Raw genomic sequence first — 20,564 nt, 5'->3', positions numbered from 1 at the left:
TAACACGCCACAAGAAAATAAAGAAGATACGAACACGACAAAATCCCTTTCCCTCATGCATTTACTCACAGATAAGAAAATACCACAGACATGTTTATTTGCGTATGGGCTTGTGCGGCTGAGGAATGACATGGACCCAAGTTTCTTTTACAGAATATATCCAAAAGGGAAAAATGAAAACGATAGTCTTATATCCACAAGGTAAATGCCTTTTTGTTTCTAGAGATATCTTAATCTTCCTTCCCGCCGTTCATCACAGGTGATGCGCTGGTGTGGATAATCTTTTCCCTCGGAGAAATACATTGTGTGTCTCATTGTCGGAAGAACCACTTTGGAAAGAGAGGAGACCCCAGCAGGTCAAGGAACGTGACTACGACCGTCAGGACGGCTTTCCTATACCCCTTCAGGATGAACCCGCTCCTTTGCATTGAGTTCCTCGCCTATGGCTCCTCGGGGCCCAGGGAATGAATAGATTGGAAGCTGCTAACAGCTACTGTGGCTGCGACTGAATAATGCATCGTACTCATTTGCAAGACAAAAACAAAGCCCAAGAGGTTTGGAGGCTGGTGGTGGCTGGGGTTGGGTGTGGGGTGTGTGGTGAAGTGGAGTGGAGGGGGATTCTCAAGCGAAGGCATTCTTCATGGAGAGGAGTATTATTCCTCCGCTATTACATTCGTCTAAAGATAAAAAAGAAAAAGATTCATGAAATGGCCTCCTGCAGGAGGAAGACTGTGGTGTGTAAGCCTTTAAGGACGGATAACGTTCGTAGTCTATCTCAGGTTCGACCTTAATGACCTCTCTCTGTTGCGTGTCACTATCCTGCCAGGGTTCTGCCTAATTCAAAAGGGGCGATCTGGTGATACATAATGCCACTTTTATGGGATGGGCGAAGACTTTATAGGCCAGTCACACACACACACACACACACACACACACACACACACACACACACACACACACACACACACATGTATCTTTAGTCGATCAGCCACTTGCGTCTTCGACATATTAGGAGAAGGGGGTTAGTTGAAGGGCTCATATATATATGTATATATATATATATATATATATATATATATATATATATATATATATATATATATATATATATTAGGCTTTTCGGTCGTGCGAAATATACTTCTAGAATACCTTGTATTATGTCGCCGGTGACCCATCTCCTCACATCCCACATCTACCAATCCATTGCACAGTCGCCATCCATTTACGTTCACAAGTCGATTGATTATAACAGAGAAAAATATATAATCCAGTTGGTCGAGAGACTTCGTCTTGGTCCTCATGTTCTACAGCTCTACGAGTCCTTCGCCTTATGGAGGACAAGATAATCAGAGGCAAAAGATCGTTCGTTTAGCATACACGGCCATACCACCGCCCCCGACTGGCTCTAAAGGGAATGACAAGAGGGTGGTAAGTGGCAATATAAAGCTCGGAAACTCCTTATCAACTCCACTTATAGGGTGGTGACATCACTCAGATAGGTGTGATAATCGCTCTCCCGAATTACCTTAAGCTGTGGCGTTCAGCAAGTATGATTATTATTTTCTAATCATTCCAGTTATTCGGTGGTAAAAGGAGACACTCCTCAGAACACCTGGACCTGAACAAATCCTTTAAATCCCTTGAGGTAAACACGATGGTTCGAAACTTGAGCACGATGGATTCGAAAGCTGTTCACGGCGGTATAACCCTTCCACACAGCCGGACCTTTGAACTTGACCGTCGTGCTCAAGGAACGACCTATCATGCTTAAGGGTCGTGCTGTCGTGTTCAAGGGTCGCACTGTTGTGCCCAAGGGTCGTGATAAAGGGTCGCACCTGTCGTGCTTAAGGGTCGTGCTGTCGTGTTCAAGGGTCGCACTGTTGTGCCCAAGGGTCGTGATAAAGGGTCGCACCGTTGTGTTCAAGGATCGTGCTATCGTGTTCAAGGCTCGCGCTGTTGTGCCCAAGGGTCGTGATAAAGGGTCGCACCTGTCGTGCTTAAGGGTCGTGCTGTCGTGTTCAAGGGTCGCACTGTTGTGCCCAAGGGTCGTGATAAAGGGTCGCACCGTTGTGTTCAAGGATCGTGCTATCGTGTTTAAGGTCGCACTGTTGTGCCCAAGGGTCGTGCTTAAGGGTCGCACCGTCGTGCTTAAAGTATCGCTTTGTCGTGCCCTTGGGCAGCAACGTCGTGCCTTCAAGCGCCTCACTGTCGTGTCGTCGTGCTTACTAATGAACGACAGAAGCATACTAAGATGAGGTGTACCACCTGCATGACGCATGCGTTGACTCATCAAGGCTCACGATTTATTTTTCCTGCCTAACAACATTTGTTTTGTTTTGTTGTATTGGTACCTTGTATCCCGGCACACCAGCAGCCGAGGCCTCCTGGTACCTGGTTCTCGGCCCACCAGCAACTGAGGCCTCCTGGTACCTGGTTCTCGGCCCACCAGCAACTGAGGCCTCCTGGTACCTGGTTCCCGGCCCACCAGCAGCCGAGGCCTCCTGGTACCTGGTTCTCGGCCCACCAGCAACTGAGGCCTCCTGGTACTGGTTCTCGGCCCACCAGCAACTGAGGCCTCCTGGTACCTGGTTCTCGGCCCACCAGCAACTGAGGCCTCCTGGTACCTGGTTCCCGGCTCACCAGCAGCTGAGGCCTCCTGGTACCTGGTTCTCGGCCCACCAGCAACTGAGGCCTCCTGGTACCTGGTTCTCGGCCCACCAGCAACTGAGGCCTCCTGGTACCTGGTTCTCGGCCCACCAGCAGCCGAGGCCTCCTGGTACTGGTTCTCGGCCCACCAGCAACTGAGGCCTCCTGGTACCTGGTTCTCGGCCCACCAGCAACTGAGGCCTCCTGGTACCTGTTCTCGGCCCACCAGCAACTGAGGCCTCCTGGTACCTGTTCTCGGCCCACCAGCAACTGAGGCCTCCTGGTACCTGTTCTCGGCCCACCAGCAACTGAGGCCTCCTGGTACTGGTTCTCGGCCCACCAGCAACTGAGGCCTCCTGGTACCTGTTCTCGGCCCACCAGCAACTGAGGCCTCCTGGTACTGGTTCTCGGCCCACCAGCAACTGAGGCCTCCTGGTACCTGTTCTCGGCCCACCAGCAACTGAGGCCTCCTGGTACCTGGTTCTCGGCCCACCAGCAACTGAGGCCTCCTGGTACTGGTTCTCGGCCCACCAGCAACTGAGGCCTCCTGGTACTGGTTCTCGGCCCACCAGCAACTGAGGCCTCCTGGTACTGGTTCTCGGCCCACCAGCAACTGAGGCCTCCTGGTACTGGTTCTCGGCCCACCAGCAACTGAGGCCTCCTGGTACCTGGTTCTCGGCCCACCAGCAACTGAGGCCTCCTGGTACCTGTTCTCGGCCCACCAGCAACTGAGGCCTCCTGGTACTGGTTCTCGGCCCACCAGCAACTGAGGCCTCCTGGTACCTGGTTCTCGGCCCACCAGCAACTGAGGCCTCCTGGTACTGGTTCTCGGCCCACCAGCAACTGAGGCCTCCTGGTACCTGGTTCTCGGCCCACCAGCAACTGAGGCCTCCTGGTACTGGTTCTCGGCCCACCAGCAACTGAGGCCTCCTGGTACTGGTTCTCGGCCCACCAGCAACTGAGGCCTCCTGGTACCTGGTTCTCGGCCCACCAGCAACTGAGGCCTCCTGGTACTGGTTCTCGGCCCACCAGCAACTGAGGCCTCCTGGTACCTGTTCTCGGCCCACCAGCAACTGAGGCCTCCTGGTACCTGTTCTCGGCCCACCAGCAACTGAGGCCTCCTGGTACTGGTTCTCGGCCCACCAGCAACTGAGGCCTCCTGGTACCTGGTTCTCGGCCCACCAGCAACTGAGGCCTCCTGGTACTGGTTCTCGGCCCACCAGCAACTGAGGCCTCCTGGTACTGGTTCTCGGCCCACCAGCAACTGAGGCCTCCTGGTACCTGGTTCTCGGCCCACCAGCAACTGAGGCCTCCTGGTACTGGTTCTCGGCCCACCAGCAACTGAGGCCTCCTGGTACTGGTTCTCGGCCCACCAGCAACTGAGGCCTCCTGGTACCTGGTTCTCGGCCCACCAGCAACTGAGGCCTCCTGGTACTGGTTCTCGGCCCACCAGCAACTGAGGCCTCCTGGTACCTGGTTCTCGGCCCACCAGCAACTGAGGCCTCCTGGTACCTGGTTCTCGGCCCACCAGCAACTGAGGCCTCCTGGTACCTGGTTCTCGGCCCACCAGCAACTGAGGCCTCCTGGTACCTGGTTCTCGGCCCACCAGCAACTGAGGCCTCCTGGTACCTGGTTCTCGGCCCACCAGCAACTGAGGCCTCCTGGTACTGGTTCTCGGCCCACCAGCAACTGAGGCCTCCTGGTACTGGTTCTCGGCCCACCAGCAACTGAGGCCTCCTGGTACTGGTTCTCGGCCCACCAGCAACTGAGGCCTCCTGGTACTGGTTCTCGGCCCACCAGCAACTGAGGCCTCCTGGTACTGGTTCTCGGCCCACCAGCAACTGAGGCCTCCTGGTACTGGTTCTCGGCCCACCAGCAACTGAGGCCTCCTGGTACTGGTTCTCGGCCCACCAGCAACTGAGGCCTCCTGGTACCTGGTTCTCGGCCCACCAGCAACTGAGGCCTCCTGGTACTGGTTCTCGGCCCACCAGCAACTGAGGCCTCCTGGTACTGGTTCTCGGCCCACCAGCAACTGAGGCCTCCTGGTACTGGTTCTCGGCCCACCAGCAGCCGAGGCCTCCTGGTACCTGGTTCTCGGCCCACCAGCAACTGAGGCCTCCTGGTACTGGTTCTCGGCCCACCAGCAACTGAGGCCTCCTGGTACTGGTTCTCGGCCCACCAGCAACTGAGGCCTCCTGGTACTGGTTCTCGGCCCACCAGCAACTGAGGCCTCCTGGTACTGGTTCTCGGCCCACCAAAAAAATTTTTTTCCCCCCAACCCCAAAAATTTCCGGCCGGCCCCCGGCCCCCCCCCCGGGGCCCCTTTTCCCCCCCCCCCAAAAGGGGCCCCCCTTTCCGGCCGGCCCCCCCCCCGGGGTTGGGGGGGGCCCCCCCCCCCGGGGGCCCCCAAAAGGGGGGGGGGGGGGGGGCCCCCCCAAAACCCCGGGGGGGCCCCCCGGTTTGGGCCCAAAAAGGGGCCCCCCCTTTCCTGGCCCCCCCAAACCCCCCCCTTTTTTCCCCTTTCTCCCCCCCCCCCCCCTTTCCCCCCCCCCCTTTTTTCCCCCCTTTTTTTTTTTTTCCCCCCCCCCCCCCCGGTTGGTTTTTGGCCCCGCCCCCCAAAAGGGGGAAAAAATTAGGTTTTTTTTTTTCCCCCCCAAAAGGGGCCCCTGGGGGGTTTTCCCCCAACCCCCCTTTTTTTCCCCCCCCCCCGGGCCCCCCCTTTTTTTGGGAAAAAATTTTTTTTTTTTCCCCCCCCGGGGAAAAAAACCCCCCCCCCCTTTTTATTTTTTGGCCCTTTTTTGGGGAAAAAAGGCCCCCCCCCCAAAAGGGGAAAAGGCCCTTTTTAAAAAAAAAATTTTTTTAAAAATTTGGGGGTTTTTTTTTAAAAAATTTTTTAAAAAAAAAAATTTTTTTTTGTTTTCTACTATTATTTTTTTTTTTTTAAAAAAGGGGGAAAAAGGTTTTTCCCTTTAAAAAAATTTGGCCCAGAATTTCTGATCCATGACTACGACTGAAATCAGACCGAAAACTACCTTGACTGCATAGGTTCAGACTGACCAAGTCTTTGATGATTTTCAGATACTCGTATCAGATCGCTTCATAAACTCTTTTCTGAATAGATTTTCGGCTCTCATAGGATTCGTTTCTCAGTCCTGGAACCATCTTGATAGCTCGCTACAGTGTTCCCTCTCGTCTGTATCTATTCAAGTCGGGTAACCAAAACCAAACACAGTATTCGAGATGAGAACGCACCAATGGACTGTAAGGAGCGAGGAGTAGAGTCTTCGAAAAGAATGCGATTGTTTGAAGTACGATGCTCCTGCGCCTTACCTTTGAATCCAAGTTCGTAGCATTTACGTCACTTCTGACGGGGCACTGGTCGAACTCAACTTAGGGATAGAATAACTACTAAAACCACTAATGCCAATAATGATGATGATGATAATGATGCTAATAATAGTAATGATAATAATAATAGTAGTAGTAATAGTAGTAGTAGTAATAATAGTAGTGGTAGTAATAATGATAATAATGGTAATAATGATAATAGATGAATGGGTGAAGAATTGAATTAGAAGAAAAGAAAGATAAAATTTATCACCAGAGATTCAGATTCACGAGCCATGAAATACTAAATCAGCGCTTTACTCACTCAACCATAGTGAACATGGGGAAGGCGTTCTGCCCTCCAGCCGCCCCTCTATCAAGGCCGTAGGAAATGCAGTGTTTATTACTGCCGACTATGGGCACTATGTGGAAACTGACTCAGAGAGTGAGTTTGACTCTGACCCTCTTCGTATTTCATTACTATTATTATCATTATCATTATTATTATTATTATTATTATTATTATTATTATTATTATTATTATTATTATCATTATGATTATTATCATTATCATTATCATTATTACTATTATCATTATTATCATTATCATTATCATTATTACTATTATCATCATTATTATCATTATTATCATTATCATTATTATTATTCAATCTCAGCACCCCCTCCCCCTTCCTCCCCTTTCTCAGTGTTCTAGGGGCTCCTGCACCTTCCAGGCCGCTCTACACTCCGTATTCGTGACAGTATGGACTCTTTTGAAGCCAGAAGTTCTTTGACGAGACTGTACTCTCTCTTTCGTCAACTGAGTGTGATACAGCCTCGCTGTGTAACCTCGGTAAGGCAGAGTACGGCAAAAACCACACCTCGTGTGTGTCTATGTATGTGTGTGTGTTATACAGCCCTCGCGTTCGGAGCCAGGTGTCTCGTCTCTATCATCACGACGTAGATCATCAGGCCCAAAACAAGTTGCCAGCGGTTTCCCCAAGTCACTATTTGCAGCCTCTCCAGACGAAAGACCCAGGGACCTCCACCGGAGAGGCTCCACGAAGATAGATACAGTCAAGGGAGAGTTTTAAAGACCCGTCTGTTGATGCGACAATTTCCACAGCGTTTCTGAGGAAGAACGTGATGATTACGAGGGGTGTAAAGTAGCCATTCCCCGCATGACGGGTGCCTTTCTTGGGACTTCGAGCGGCCGCTGGATGAAGTCGTTGGCGAGGTTTACGGGTGTTTATTCTTGGGGTGTTGGGGGGTCGTGTTGCGCTAGCCGCTGATGCCTCCCGAGATAAGAAAGCACCCGCCCTCCGCTGTCGCTCGCTCACTCTGCTCACTTCATTCCATGAACTGACCACCTGTTTGCTTGTACCTCAGAGGTGGTTTTTGGAAGAAGAAGAGGAAGAAGAAGAAGAAGAAGAAGAAGAAGAAGAAGAAGAAGAAGAAGAAGAAAAGAAGGAGGTGGAGGAGGAGGAGGAGGTGGAAGTGGAAGTGGAGGAAGAGGAGGAGGAGGATTCATTATAGAGACGTCGAGGTTTGAGTGGCAATAAGTTGACGTACAAACTTGTAGACAACAAATCGTGGTTGTAAAAATTTCTCGTAGGACAGAAATGACTACATGCTCAGAGCTTGTGCTTCAAGCAAGTCACATCATAAACTAACTTTAAGACGTAAACCACCTCCCCCCAACGCCCTTTTACTCTCTCTCTCTCTCTCTCTCTCTCTCTCTGCGTCCTTCAGGATGCAGAGATGGACCTGGTAAGGAGCCAGCGAAGGAGGTAGCTCTCCACAATTCGGGGGAGGCAGTAGGTGGAAGGTGAGTGGGGTTGCAGCTTTGGGTGGAGTCGGGGCTTCGGGTGTGGGGCTGTGGTAAGGTGATTCCTGGGGGTCAGGGCGTCCCGCAGCGCTGCCCCAAGATAATCTGATTTCCCGACAGCCACACTGGCACAGTCCTCCTCTCCCCCATCTCCCGACAGCCCTTGGCAGTATCAAATCCCGGCCCTTATCTCGCTCCGTTAATGACTCCGGCTGCAGGTTTTATGTTTGGGTTTAAGAGGGCAGTTTTGTAACCGGCAGTGTATCCCGAAAGTCGCTAGAAGGGACAAGGTTCATCTGAGTTCACGATGATCTAAGCGTAACTGGAGATGAAGGAAAGCGACCCACTAAGATGAGGCCTCTCTCGACCTTAACGGTATCAGAACTGAGCAGTTTAGGTACGTACTCCTGCCGCTACTTAGTCGCGTCTTTAAAGCCTCCTTTCGCCCCTTCTAACTCTTCCTTTCCTAAGATGTCTACGGCTAAAACCAGAGACTGTCACACGATCCATTCGCCTCCCCCCAAAAAAAAACACTGTTCGCCTCGCACTTCTGAACCATAGCGATCCTGCTGGAGAGCCGGGTGGAAGGTCTACACACAGGCTTTTGTGGGGGTCACGCCGCTGAATAGTCGTAAGGTCTGGCCACGTCACCTTGACAGCTTTATTCTGCCGGCTCGCATATCACTCCCGACGAGGCTGAGTCCCACTAATGGGGCTTTTAAAGCCCTTCCCTGCCTCTCTCTCTCTCTCTCTCTCTCTCTCTCTCTCTCTCTCTCTCTCTCTCTCTCTCTCCATCTCGGAGACCGAAGAATCTCGCAGCGTCGTAAGAAATGTTTACCAAGAGTTTTCTAGTATTCGGTGAGTGTTTAATCTTTGCCTTTTTTTTTCTTCACTCTCAAGCCAACAGTGGGGAGACCTTATGTTGTGCGGGTGCGCAATACAGGTTTTGTATATGGCGAAATATGAGTATATCTCCTCGATGTGCGGCCCTGAGCTCCGGGTGGAGCTGCTGGGCGGAGGCCACGGAGACCTGAAGACGCCCGCAGCAGCCGCCCCCGTCTAGCTATCTGCCCCAGAATCATATGGGTTGGAAGGTGTCCGCAGGGCCGAGGTGCGCAGAAAGTCGCACTATATCCTATTGGCCTGTAGGTTGTACCCGACATTATACGTAAGCAGTCCATAGCTGCAAGGTCCCATAGTGTATCAGGTTACAACGTCACGTACTGGTAGTGGCGTTTGCTTACTGGCTGTGGCGTTTATGTTGCATCGTCGCGTTTACACTGGCATTTGAGGCACGAGACGAGCACCGACCGTTCATATGTTCCATAAACATAGGAATAACATCACCATTTAAGTCAAAAGGAGAAAAAGAAGGGAAATTGATGTGAAAAATTTACACTCAACTCTCTTTTCCCCTTGTGTCCACAACACATAGGAACTAGTATAGCTCGAAAAATGAACATTATTATATTTTCTGACCTTTGCAATAGACAGCAGCCATCACCATCACCAATGTACGACCTCCTCAACTCAAACATAACCAGCACGTTCTTCATATTCCCTTGTGAACAGTGATCGCTGTCGTAGAAAAACGTAATCGTCTGCTTTGAGGTGATTACTGATAGCCTCAGAAAAGCATAGAACAACACTAGTAAGGTGATATTATTATACTCTACGGTCTTCACCTGTGCAACAGCAAGTCAAATGTAGACATTCGATCATCAACAAAATAGATAACCACTAAAGATAATTATTTTCTCGTGGAAAATGAAGAAAGTATTTAGTACTTAGGAACACGAGCGGCGAAGGAGACCTATCGGAACTTCCATCATTGCTGTGGCCAGGTAAAGAGCTGAGCAACCTTGCAACATACGCAACCCTCCCGTGGCGTGTTGCATGGCCGCGGCGCGCGGCGGTCTGGTGCACCGAGGCCGGAAGGCGTGAAATGCTGGTCGTATATAGTGTGGTCTGGAGGAAAAGTGACCCAAGGTTTAACGTTGCAAGACGCAAGAGAAGGGCAAATGGCGAGGAAGATAATCCCACTGTTGCAGACGTGTGCATCTAGGGCGTGCCGATCTGTTCATGCCAATGATTGTGTTGCGATGTGTTGATACACATAACTATAGCTATTACGATATATATATATATATATATATATATATATATATATATATATATATATATATATATATATATATATATATATATATTCGTAAACATATCGCCATTTATGCATAAGAGAGAAATCTTCATCTGGAACTAGGGAAGGAAAGGCAGAGTTTATCGTCTCATCTGACACGAGGAGTTTAAAGGACCCGTAAAATCCCTTAGCAGGATGTCACAAGGGGATTGCAAGATTTCCCTTAAGATCCAACACTATCAGGGAAGGATCGCGCTGACTACAACAGTAGGAGCAGAAGGGAAGACGAGGGAAAAGAGGGAGAGAGAGAGAGGAATAATAGAGAGAAACCATATGTAAGAAGAGTAGGTGTATGAGGAAGAAAAAGAAGAAAGAGGAGAGAAAAGAAGTGAAAACAGAATAGAGATTGTGGGTAACGTCGTCTTTCTAAGATTTGACACTCAGAAAACTTTGTTACAAATATTCATCATGATAAAATGAACACAAGGGACCACAAGGTAGATGAACTGTCAAATGTAACATGAAGATCACACACACACACACACACACACACACACACACACAGAAACACTGGCGAAACAGACCAGACCGAAAGCCTTCCTAGGGAAGGACACTCCACAGAGATCTTTCCGCTATGACCAGCTGGGGTCCGGCCGTCATGACTAGCAGAGTGAAAGTTGAGGAGGAACAACAGCAAAAGGAAAATACTGTTAGGGGGGGATGATGATGGGATACAGTAGTTCAGTGCCTGGCACACTTGGCAAATCATCTGTGAAAACACAGCGTCACTGGACCGGGGCAAGGCAGCCTCTTAGTGTGGTGTGTGGTGGGGGAAAAAAAAAAGACGTCGCTTTAGATTATCTGAAAACTGTAATTTCTCTCTGTTTTTGCTATCTCTCCTTATCTCTGGCTGGCCGCTTGCAGAGCTCGTCCCCCTGCATCGATAAGGACCCTGGCGCGAGAATAGTTTGAGATAGAAGCTCGGGCATGACCTATCGTGTGGGGGGATCTACGACACGCCTGCGAAGCAACACGGAAGAACAAGGTTGGGTTCGTGTGCATCTGCTCCTCATAGGCGAGCGACAATGGGTCACCACGATCTCGAATGCTCGTCCAGCGGTCGCCTCTGTCCGTCATAACTCCCGTCTTTATCTCAGCTGCTCCGCGATACCAGGAACTGCGCTAGACACCGCTCTAAACTGGGGTAGAACGAGCGTTGGGAACCCTTACAGCACCACAGAAGGCGTGGAGCGACAGATTAAAGAGAGGGGGATTCCTGTGGTTCAGCGCGTCCGGGACCCAGCAGCATCACCCCTATGACAACACAGATAAGGGAAGGCGCACCTCACCTTCACCTGAATACGTCGCAAAATAATGAATATCTCCCGATAACCATCGCCAGGACTGCGAACCCTTCAGGATTTTTTACCCTTATGAAAGACGTCTGATGAGCTGTTCATCCATCTTGCGGGGTGTGATAGGTTGCTGACTATTGGACGAAAACTGTGAAACTGGACACCGAACTATGACCTCTAAGGCAGTGGCCGGGGAGGCAGCTGTAGCCGTACAATAGATTGATACTATCGGGTAAAAGACCTCAAGACTGAACCTCAGACTCGCAGGAAACTTGAGGGTCGGGTGGGTGTGTGTGTGTGGCTCTGGGCTGAGGGACAAGTATATAAGTAAGAGAGAGAGAGAGAGAGAGAGAGAGAGAGAGAGAGAGAGAGAGAGAGAGAGAGAGAGCAGAAGGGGGAAGGCAGCGTAAGAAACAGAAATGCAACACAAGAGAGACCAACTCCCACACACACACACACACGCAACTTGCTGCATCAGGAGCTCGTCAGTGTACACGCTACACAACATCCAGAGGATACCTGCTGCAGGGGGGTGGGTGGAGGAAGCATCAGAAGCTATGAGGTCAAGGGGCACTGTAAGGCTAAAAGCAGCAGGCGGGAGAGACCCGGCAGAAATGATGGTTAAAAGAGGGAGTGACGCGGACGGGATTCAACAGCCTGTAATTACGACGTGAGTATCGGGAGTCCATCAGACAGCTCTCTCCTGAGGCAGTGGCGGAGGGCGGCGGGTTGGGACTAACCCAGACGTAGACGGAGGGAGCAGAGGGCAACACCTACCTCTCTTGGGAGTTTGTTTTCGGCAGGAAGGGAAATCCTTGGGTTTCTACGACGTAATCGAACGAGAGACCAAATTTACGATGGAATTAAAAGGGTTCTACCCTGACTCTGCTTGAACCACAGAGACTTAACTGAAAACAATATAGAATTTGAATCTGATTCTCATCTCGACAATATGGTTTTCTTCGTTGCTAATCCTGCAAACCACCGTTACAACTTCATGTAGATTCCATTTTTTCTTAAAGGAAATAAACACTCTGTGCCAAGTGGTATAAACCTCCAAGCATTCACTTATGCATTGGAGGATGATAGAACAGCTGCTGGAGAATGAGGAAAGTCTAGGCCAAAAAGCTTCCTCACTTTAACAACAACAGTCAGTCGTGAGCGTCAAGAAAACGTCAAAGATTTATATGATGTTTACCACGATATAACGATGCCAAGAGAAGAACGAAGCAAGGAGGAACGGAACAGACGAAACTAGAAGAAATTTAAGTCATCTGATGCACAGGGGGATCTCAGGTGAGGAACGCCATCATCCTGGAACCGAAAATGAGAATGGCAAATAGCGAAGGGCGCGCAGGAGACGGGGCGAGATAAAGATGCGGTGATAAGGGGCCGCCTCGGCGGGGACCTCGCTACCTGGAGCGGGCTAAACGTCACTCACTCTCCGGCAAGGCGTTGTTGCGTTGCGACGCCACTTGTGTTACGACGCCGCTTACGCTGCCACCTCATTTGCGTTGCGACGTCTCTTGCGTCGCCAACGCCAGAGGTGTCGTGGGAACTCCGGCTGACGTCTTGGACGCGTCTGGCGGACGGTACACCCAACCAGCGTCACCAGTACGGTGGTTTTGTGTCATTAGATGATAGGGTGGGTGGGTAACGTGGTAGGGATATGTGTATGACACGAGGTTTGGTTTTCATTGGCTGTGAGGCGGCGTATGTTTTACGTTGTAAGACGACAAGTGTAAAAAGATGAAGGATAATCGCAAGGTGAGGGTTGGTGTTCTAATAATAGGATAATTACTATACTTACATTTGTTATGAGGTTAAGAGTGACTCTTTGTGTCGGGAGAAGGAAGTGGTGAACATAGAAGCCTGTGAGGTACTCACTCATTCGGGTTGCTGTTGTTGTACTTGGCTGCCAGGGACCTCATAAGGTCGGAGCAGTTTCTGGTCATGAGGGATTCCATCTGCTTGATCGCCCCGGGGCCGCCGGGAAGGCCGCCCACACCACTCAGAGACGCGGGGCTGAAGCGATCGTAGGCGGAGGGGAGGGCGGCGGGCGGCGTGAAGGCTGGGTTAGGAGGGGTGCCGGGGAAGGAAGGTGTGCGGGTGCGATGCGAGGCGGGGGACTTGGGGGAGACGGAGGGGCTGGGTGTGGCGTGGGCGGCGTTGGGGGCGTCGCTCCCGGGGTCAGGCGATAACCTCTCAGACTTGACGTCGTTGGTGGAGTCTGAGGGCATCTTATCCTCCGTGCGGGCACCGTTGGGTACCTCGCGCCGCACCTTCTTGCGCCCCTTGGCGCCGCCGTACGCTGCGGCGGCCGCGGCGTTAGCGGCAGCAACCGCAGCGTGTTCCTTATCTTTGGTGATGGGCGTGTTGTTGTTGTTGAGGGCCAGGTCCTGCGCGGCCTCACTCTCCGCCTGGTTACCTGCAACAAGAAGAGCTCGAGGTCAGTAAGGGAGGTCACTAATAGCCTGAGTATGGGTACATCCTACATGCTAAAACGAAGACGGCTGCTCCTCCTCATGCGGCCACGGGATTATATACATGAACCCTCTGAGAGCGCGTCCTGAACCTGAAGCAGGAAGGGGATTGTAGAGTGTGGAGGAGGAGGAGGAGGGTGGTGCTGCTGGATTGCCGGCACGCGCACGCTCCACGAGAAGCACGCGTCCGTCACCCGCGCCTTCTTAGAACCTCCTCCCATCCTCTTCCTCCACCAGTCCCTAACACACACACACACACACACACACACACACACACACACACACGCGCGCGCGCGCGCACGCACGCACGCACACGCACACACACACACACACACACACACTCGCCCCATGTCTCCGTATGACGGAGTACCTACGTCACCGTGAAGGGTTAAGATTTTACCAAGAGACAAAGAGTGTGTGTGTGTGAGTGTGTGTGTGTGTGTGTGTATCAAGGGGTGTGTGTGGGGGTAGTGGGTGTGGGGCAGGGGCAGCTGGTGGCCTGACCTCTGCCATGTACCGACATGTCCTCGCCCCAGGGACACACATTAGCTGGGGTGTGGGGGCCACAGCCAGCCTGCCCTCGGCCCCATGGCGGTTATCTCGTGCAGGCGGGGGAACAGCCGGCCCCGACCGGGGGTTCAAAGGTGCAATTTGGTGTGAAGGGCGAGGGTCGGGTTGGCGTGCGCGGCCTGCAGGGAGGAGGGGGAAGAGGGGGAAGGGATGGGAGAGGGAAGGGAGAGGGAGGGGGAGATAGTGAAGCAAAGGGATTAAATTGTTCAGTAGCAACGAGAATCACAACTCACACGGCAGGCAAGGAGGCAATCCCCTCCCTCCCTCTCCTCCGACATGTGATCTAGATGACGTAGTGCGGCCTGGGTGGCATCACACGGCCCTAATCTCCGCCTCGACCTGCCTCAGGGGCTCTCCGCCCCCTGGCCCCCAGAGTCCCATGTACCCTTGACCCCATCCTCGCCCGCTGACCCGCCACCTCCCTGACCACTTTTTGTGCCGTGGCTGCCCGCCTCTGTCACCCCCGGGCTCAACATGTCACACACACACAAAAAAATAATATCGGATGTTGAACTATCATATGTGAATGGTGTATGAAGCCGTTGATTTGTACCCTGCAAGGAAACATTCAGTAAATAATCGCTACCAAAAGGAAACACTAAAAACCTAATGAAAAAAAATTGATAGGTGGTAACTGTATGACGTCAGTGAGCAACAGCCAATCAGTCCAGAGAGCCACTCCTAAAGGAAAGCATCTCGTCTCTCATTGGCCAAACTCATGCTCTTGCAATGTACGTACAATAAAATGTATTTTAGGTATATGCAAGGAAAATTGAAATATCTTTACTCCAATAGGAACAAAAAGCTACTCGCTGTAAATTGGTATATATTAAGTAGCGATAAATATGATGGCAGATAGAATTGCAGAGTTATTCTGAGTGCTCGTACACCTGGCAGGCCGATGGTAGCGATGATGCCGAGATGAAACTAACTCGCCATCACTTTGAGCGTCGTCGCTGAGGCGAGAGGGTTAATGTGCAACTATTGTAGAGCTGCCGAAGACTTTATTACGCTAGCTCCTGATTTAGGCTAATCAGTTATCTGCTGAGTTAAGAACATCTTCCAGACAGCCAGCCTCCCCTTCTCCTTCCAGCTTGAAAAGTAAATTAACATTCTCATGAATACTTGTAAAGGCTTATATACATACTGTCAAGATCAGTAATTCCTTAATTCGAGAGTATGAAGAAACGAACCTCCAAGCTGGCCGACTCACCCTTGATCTCTTGGGCTCCTAATTACACCGTCAGAATTATGGTTGTTATCGGACCGTATCGGAATGCACGTGGGCGTGGTTGCTGCGGGCGGCACCTGTGGGCGTGGGTGGGCCAGGTCACCGCCGCCCACTTAACCGGCCACGGGAGGGGGGGGGGGTTAAGTGATGGGAGACTGTTGGGGTTAAGGGGAGGGGGTCGTTATGCGGATGGCGGTAGTTAAGTGGCGATGGGAGAGAGAGCCTGAGTTTACTTTTTTTTTTTTTACTTCCATTTGTCTTCACATAAAAAACTGAAGCTATTCGATTCCTGTATCGAAACCCACCAGCGTCTTGTACGGTTCTTGTATCAGCCCGATGTATCTTCGTCTGGTACCGTTCATGTATTAACTCGGCCCATCATCTTCTCTCGCATATTTCCTGTATGAACTCATCCCATCTTCGCCTGGTTAAGATACCAGTATCGACCAAACCCAGTTTCGTCTCGTACAACAGATTTCGAACGGTAGTCGTGTTCCACCAAGCCCTCGCGGGTTTAGTGGATTCCAGATTCGATTCGCATTTCGTAATTCCGGCACGAAGGGTGACCGTAAGATATGATTCATAACTCCCCAAGGCTTCGAAGCTTCGACCCGCTGACTGACCAGCCCCTCTGAATCTCATCTGTGGCTCCTACTAGGTTTGGTAGAGCATCCGCGCCCCCCTCCTCCTACCCCCTCTGTTGTGATACGATCTACCAGGTGGCCATGACCTAGCAAGACCAGTGACCTGACCTCCCCTGGTGATGATCTTCCATACATGATAAATACTGACGACGGCGAGCAGCATGAGCGTTGATGTTAACGAGGAGAGAGAGAGAGAGACTTTACTGCCCTGTACACCTCTTATATATTACACACCTTTTGAGGGAAGTATCAGCTTTGATCTCGCCCCCCCACCAGAGTTGTGCCAATTATATAGCACAGACGATCTTTCGTGTGTTACTACAATGACCCTACACCTGTAACGTTATAGTGCCAATTTACACAGACACTGTGGCATCTATGTTACGATAATAAAGATAATAACGACGTGTGCGTATGTGTTACTGAGATGATGATACATATTACAGCTGTAACCCATGTTGCAGTAGCGATGGTGTCGTGTCAGCAACAGAGGAGAGATGGACTTGTCACAGCAAAAAGAATGGTGTGCCATCGCTGTTATAACTATGGTCTAGCATCTGTGAACCACGGCACTAATGACTTACCAACTGTATAGTAGCCCTGGGATGGTCCGACGGTCCGCAGACCCAAGATAATTACGTGGCGAGAGTCGACCTGATACAGGAGGGAGCGTGCGGATGTCGAGAGCAGCAGGCGGCCGTGTCCCACGTAGGGGGTATGATTAGTGCTCGACACTAGAAGACGATCCGTGTCTCCCTCCCTCCCTCCTTCTCACTCTCTGCTTGGCTCCACTGCCGATCGAAACGGAACGAGGACACACCCCGATATCTGCTCACAACGGGTTCGGACAACAAGGCTAGCTGAGGTTAGTGATCTGTAGAGGCTTAATGTCGTAGTAATTTGTCCCCGCTGCGTTCTGTGATGGTGGGAGGGGAGGCTTCCTCCTCCCGCTGTGTGTGACGATGGCCATATGGGTGATGTGGATCCTCCGGCCGCTCCTGGCTTGGTGTGTGCGAGGGAGCTTCCTTATTGCCGGGGCGTAGCGTTCGCTCCGGGGTAATAACACATGACCAAGTCTTTGTACGAGAATGGATACTGGTATCCTGGGACGCGTCTCTCTCTCTCTCTCTCTCTCTCTCTCTCTCTCTCTCTCTCTCTCTCTCTCTCTCTCTCTCTCTCTCTCTCTCTCTCTCTCTCTCCCCACTTTAAGTAGGTGAATAAAAGTGCGAGAAAATATATGGGACAGAAGATTCAGGTACAGCTAGTATGTTATGGATTTCAGCAAAGTGGTGATTAGACTTCTGTAAGCTGTTTACGGAACATGGCAGACCCGTCTCATTCCGCCGCGAGTTCTTGTTGTTGTTGTGGTGTCGTGTGGCAGGCGGGTCATGTGGTAGATAGCTCGAGGGAAGCTGTGACCTCTGGCCTGGGGCTCACGACTCCGGTCCCGCTACAGATGCCACAGTGGCCGCCCTGGGCGTCCCCTGCAGCGGCCACCGGGTGGGCACACGGGCACGCCAGCCACCAACCCACCCACCTCCCCCAACCTCTGTCTCCTTCTACCCTGACTGCGCCCCCGGCTACCGCAAGGGGCGCGAGGTCACCCAAGCCTCGCTAGCGACGTGTGGCGGAGACCCGGCACACGCGTCCTCGCTCCCAGGACCTCACCGTGCCGACGGAGGTACACCTTAACAACTTCACAAAGCTGACGGAGGCGCACCACCACAACCTCACCGTGTTGACGGAAACACGTTTCTACAGAGTCACCAAGCTGACGGAAGCTCAGCTCTACAACTCCACCAAGCTGATGGAAGCACTCCTTGACAACCCCACCGTGCTGACAGAGGTACATTTGCACAACCTCACCATGCTGTCGAAGGCACACTTCTACAACTTCATCATGCTCTCGAGGGCAGACTTCTACAACCTCGCCGTGCTGAAGAATGCACTCTTCAATAACCTCCTCTGCTGAAGGAGGCACAACCTCTACAGAATTACCACACTGACGGAGGAGCTGACCTGTATGGCTCTCCGGGCGTAGGTGGACCTTCCCCTTTAGTGTTAGTGGGCCTAATGACTCACGTCATGGCCGTAGAGTCCAGATCTGGCACCACCATTTGTCACCGAGGCCATGGGAAGTCCTCGCTCATCACCAGCTGCGCTCAGCCATTAACGAATCATCAGTCGGACGTTCACTGCAGTAGGTGCACGTCCAGCGCCCCACTTTCCACGCCAGTTGGTCTGAATTACTCGCCACCGCTGGCTCTATGCTCGCCGGCACCACTGGTGCTCGTCTCCCCTCCCCCATCAACTAGGCTGTGACATGAACCAACGCATCCTCCGCGCAGACCATCACCCACCTTCAGGTGAGGAGGCCGACAGTAATGGCTTCTCCAGAGAAACATTACTACTCTCTCCTCTTATCAGGCACAGATAGTCTGATGAGACAAGCCCGTGACGCATGCATGGTTCCTTTTGAGTCGAACCCCTGCATCGCAGCCGTTGCCAGGGAGCACAGAGCATCACCTACATGAAGGACTACCAGTCAACAGGCTTCCTGTCTGCTGCTGTTGTAAACAACGTTCGATGTGTCGCTTCCTGTAACTTCCACGGTGGTGGCAGAGCCGCCGCTCTCCGGCCAGCGGTCATGACCTGCTCTCCTGCCGCCCACAACGCCGCGTGCCTCCTACTTTCAGTCATCCACAGCACAACTAATGTACGTCGGTCGAGAGAGGCTCGCCGTTACATACTTTCAATTACCTCCAATGACCCCGTTACCTGGCTGCTCCGACCACCGCCGCTGACTCCCATTAAAGCTACCATCACTGTGCAGCAAGCCAACCAGACGACCCCACTCCCATGACCACGACTCTGTACGGTCGTACTGGTCAGAGGCTGCCGTAACCAGGATCCACCATAATACTGTTGGACTGGGTGCTACTGGCTAAGATCCGCCATGATTGTACTGGGAGTTTATATGGCTTGGATTTACCATGGTAGTACTAGATGATGACCAGGGTTTGCCATGGTGTTACTTGCTGGGGAACAACCAAAACAGCACTGTGGAACAACTTGCTGGGGAGCAACTAGGGCCCACAGCAGTACAACTTGCTGGGAAACAACCAAGATCCACAATAGTATTACTTGCTGGGGAGCAACCAGGACCCACCATGATGGAAGTGAAAGAGTCCTCTAAGACCAAAAGCCATTGCTATACTGGATAGGAGCTGACATGATTAGGCGTCATCGTAACGATGCAAGGTGGGGCTACCCATGATCAGACCCCAGGGCAGTAGTACTACCTGGCTGCTACCAGGACCAGGGCTCATCCAAATGCTACCGTAACACGACGTCACAAGAGAAAATGCACTGCATTATGTTACACCTTCTGGGTAGGCACTGTTCACCCACTTTTAACTGCTCTCATAATCTCAGATTTCATGCAACTGCTGATTAGTATTCGTTCAGTGCAATCATGTTTACTTGATACTAGAAATCAGAAACAATAAAACACATTTCCAACCCGCAGCGCCATCGAGATCCCATCCATTCCCGAAACCCGACACAAATACCCCAAGATTCGAAGCTGTAATTTCTGGGATATTCAGACTTGACTACATGTATATAATTCTGGATATGCAAATGCATCCTCTTCCACCGGGGTATGAGAGATGAAGGCCTGGGAGAACAAGAGACGATTTGATTCTCCTCGCACCAGGCTTGCGCTTCGCTATTGTTTTGGAATGTGGGTGGGTTAAGGCGTCTATGGCCTCCTACCGCTCCCACCCGCTTCACAAAGTACGCCTCACCCGGCTGGCACTTGCTCTGTTTTTTCCCCCTTTGATATTATCACTGAAATAAGAGTCGTGCTGGGAGGAATTTATAGCCGTCTTTTGGAAACTCTGAAATGCTCATCCTTAGATTCGAATCCGTTATTGTTTTAACGTTAGAGGACCACCAAGGGATATCCTTAATGCTGAAAAAAATGACAACGAATGAGGGGGTTTGGGTCTGGGAGGTGTTGAGAGGCAGGCTGCCCCTTAGAGCTCTCGCCACATTCGCTAGGTATGTCTTCGGATATTTATGGTTCACGCTGCACTTGAGCTTATCGAGCAGCACACGTGGGTAATGGTCGGGCAGAGCCATTGTTCCCAATACGTTGCACTGAGGCTGTCGAATTTTCAACCTCCTCGAAAGTGCCGGTACTGTACTACCCATTGAGGGCGACGGAACGAACCTCTGGGGCATGAATCCATAAGGAACAGGTCAAAGACCAGGCCATCATACCCATGGGCCGTGCCGTTGTCTCTCATAGGTTGTAGTGCCGTGTTCAAGTGTAT

The 20,564-nt window shown here is 51.5% G+C and overlaps 1 protein-coding gene across 3 annotated transcripts in view; it reads right to left on the bottom strand.

Annotated features, from left to right (window-relative positions):
• The window catches only part of LOC139763544 (uncharacterized), a 79,450-nt gene that overhangs the window by 46,697 nt on the left and 12,189 nt on the right, over window positions 1-20,564 (bottom strand). For all 3 annotated transcript variants that reach the window (XM_071689745.1, XM_071689743.1, XM_071689746.1), the window contains exon 2: window positions 13,184-13,724. In XM_071689745.1, the coding sequence (XP_071545846.1) occupies window positions 13,184-13,724 (541 nt within the window). The remainder of the gene's footprint in view (window positions 1-13,183; window positions 13,725-20,564) is intronic.

Source organism: Panulirus ornatus, chromosome 47 (genome assembly GCF_036320965.1).
Source record: "Panulirus ornatus isolate Po-2019 chromosome 47, ASM3632096v1, whole genome shotgun sequence".
Taxonomy (NCBI): Eukaryota; Metazoa; Arthropoda; class Malacostraca; order Decapoda; family Palinuridae; genus Panulirus; species Panulirus ornatus.
The sequence above is the reverse complement of the archived record's forward strand: the minus strand, read 5'-3'. Positions and strand labels throughout refer to the sequence as shown.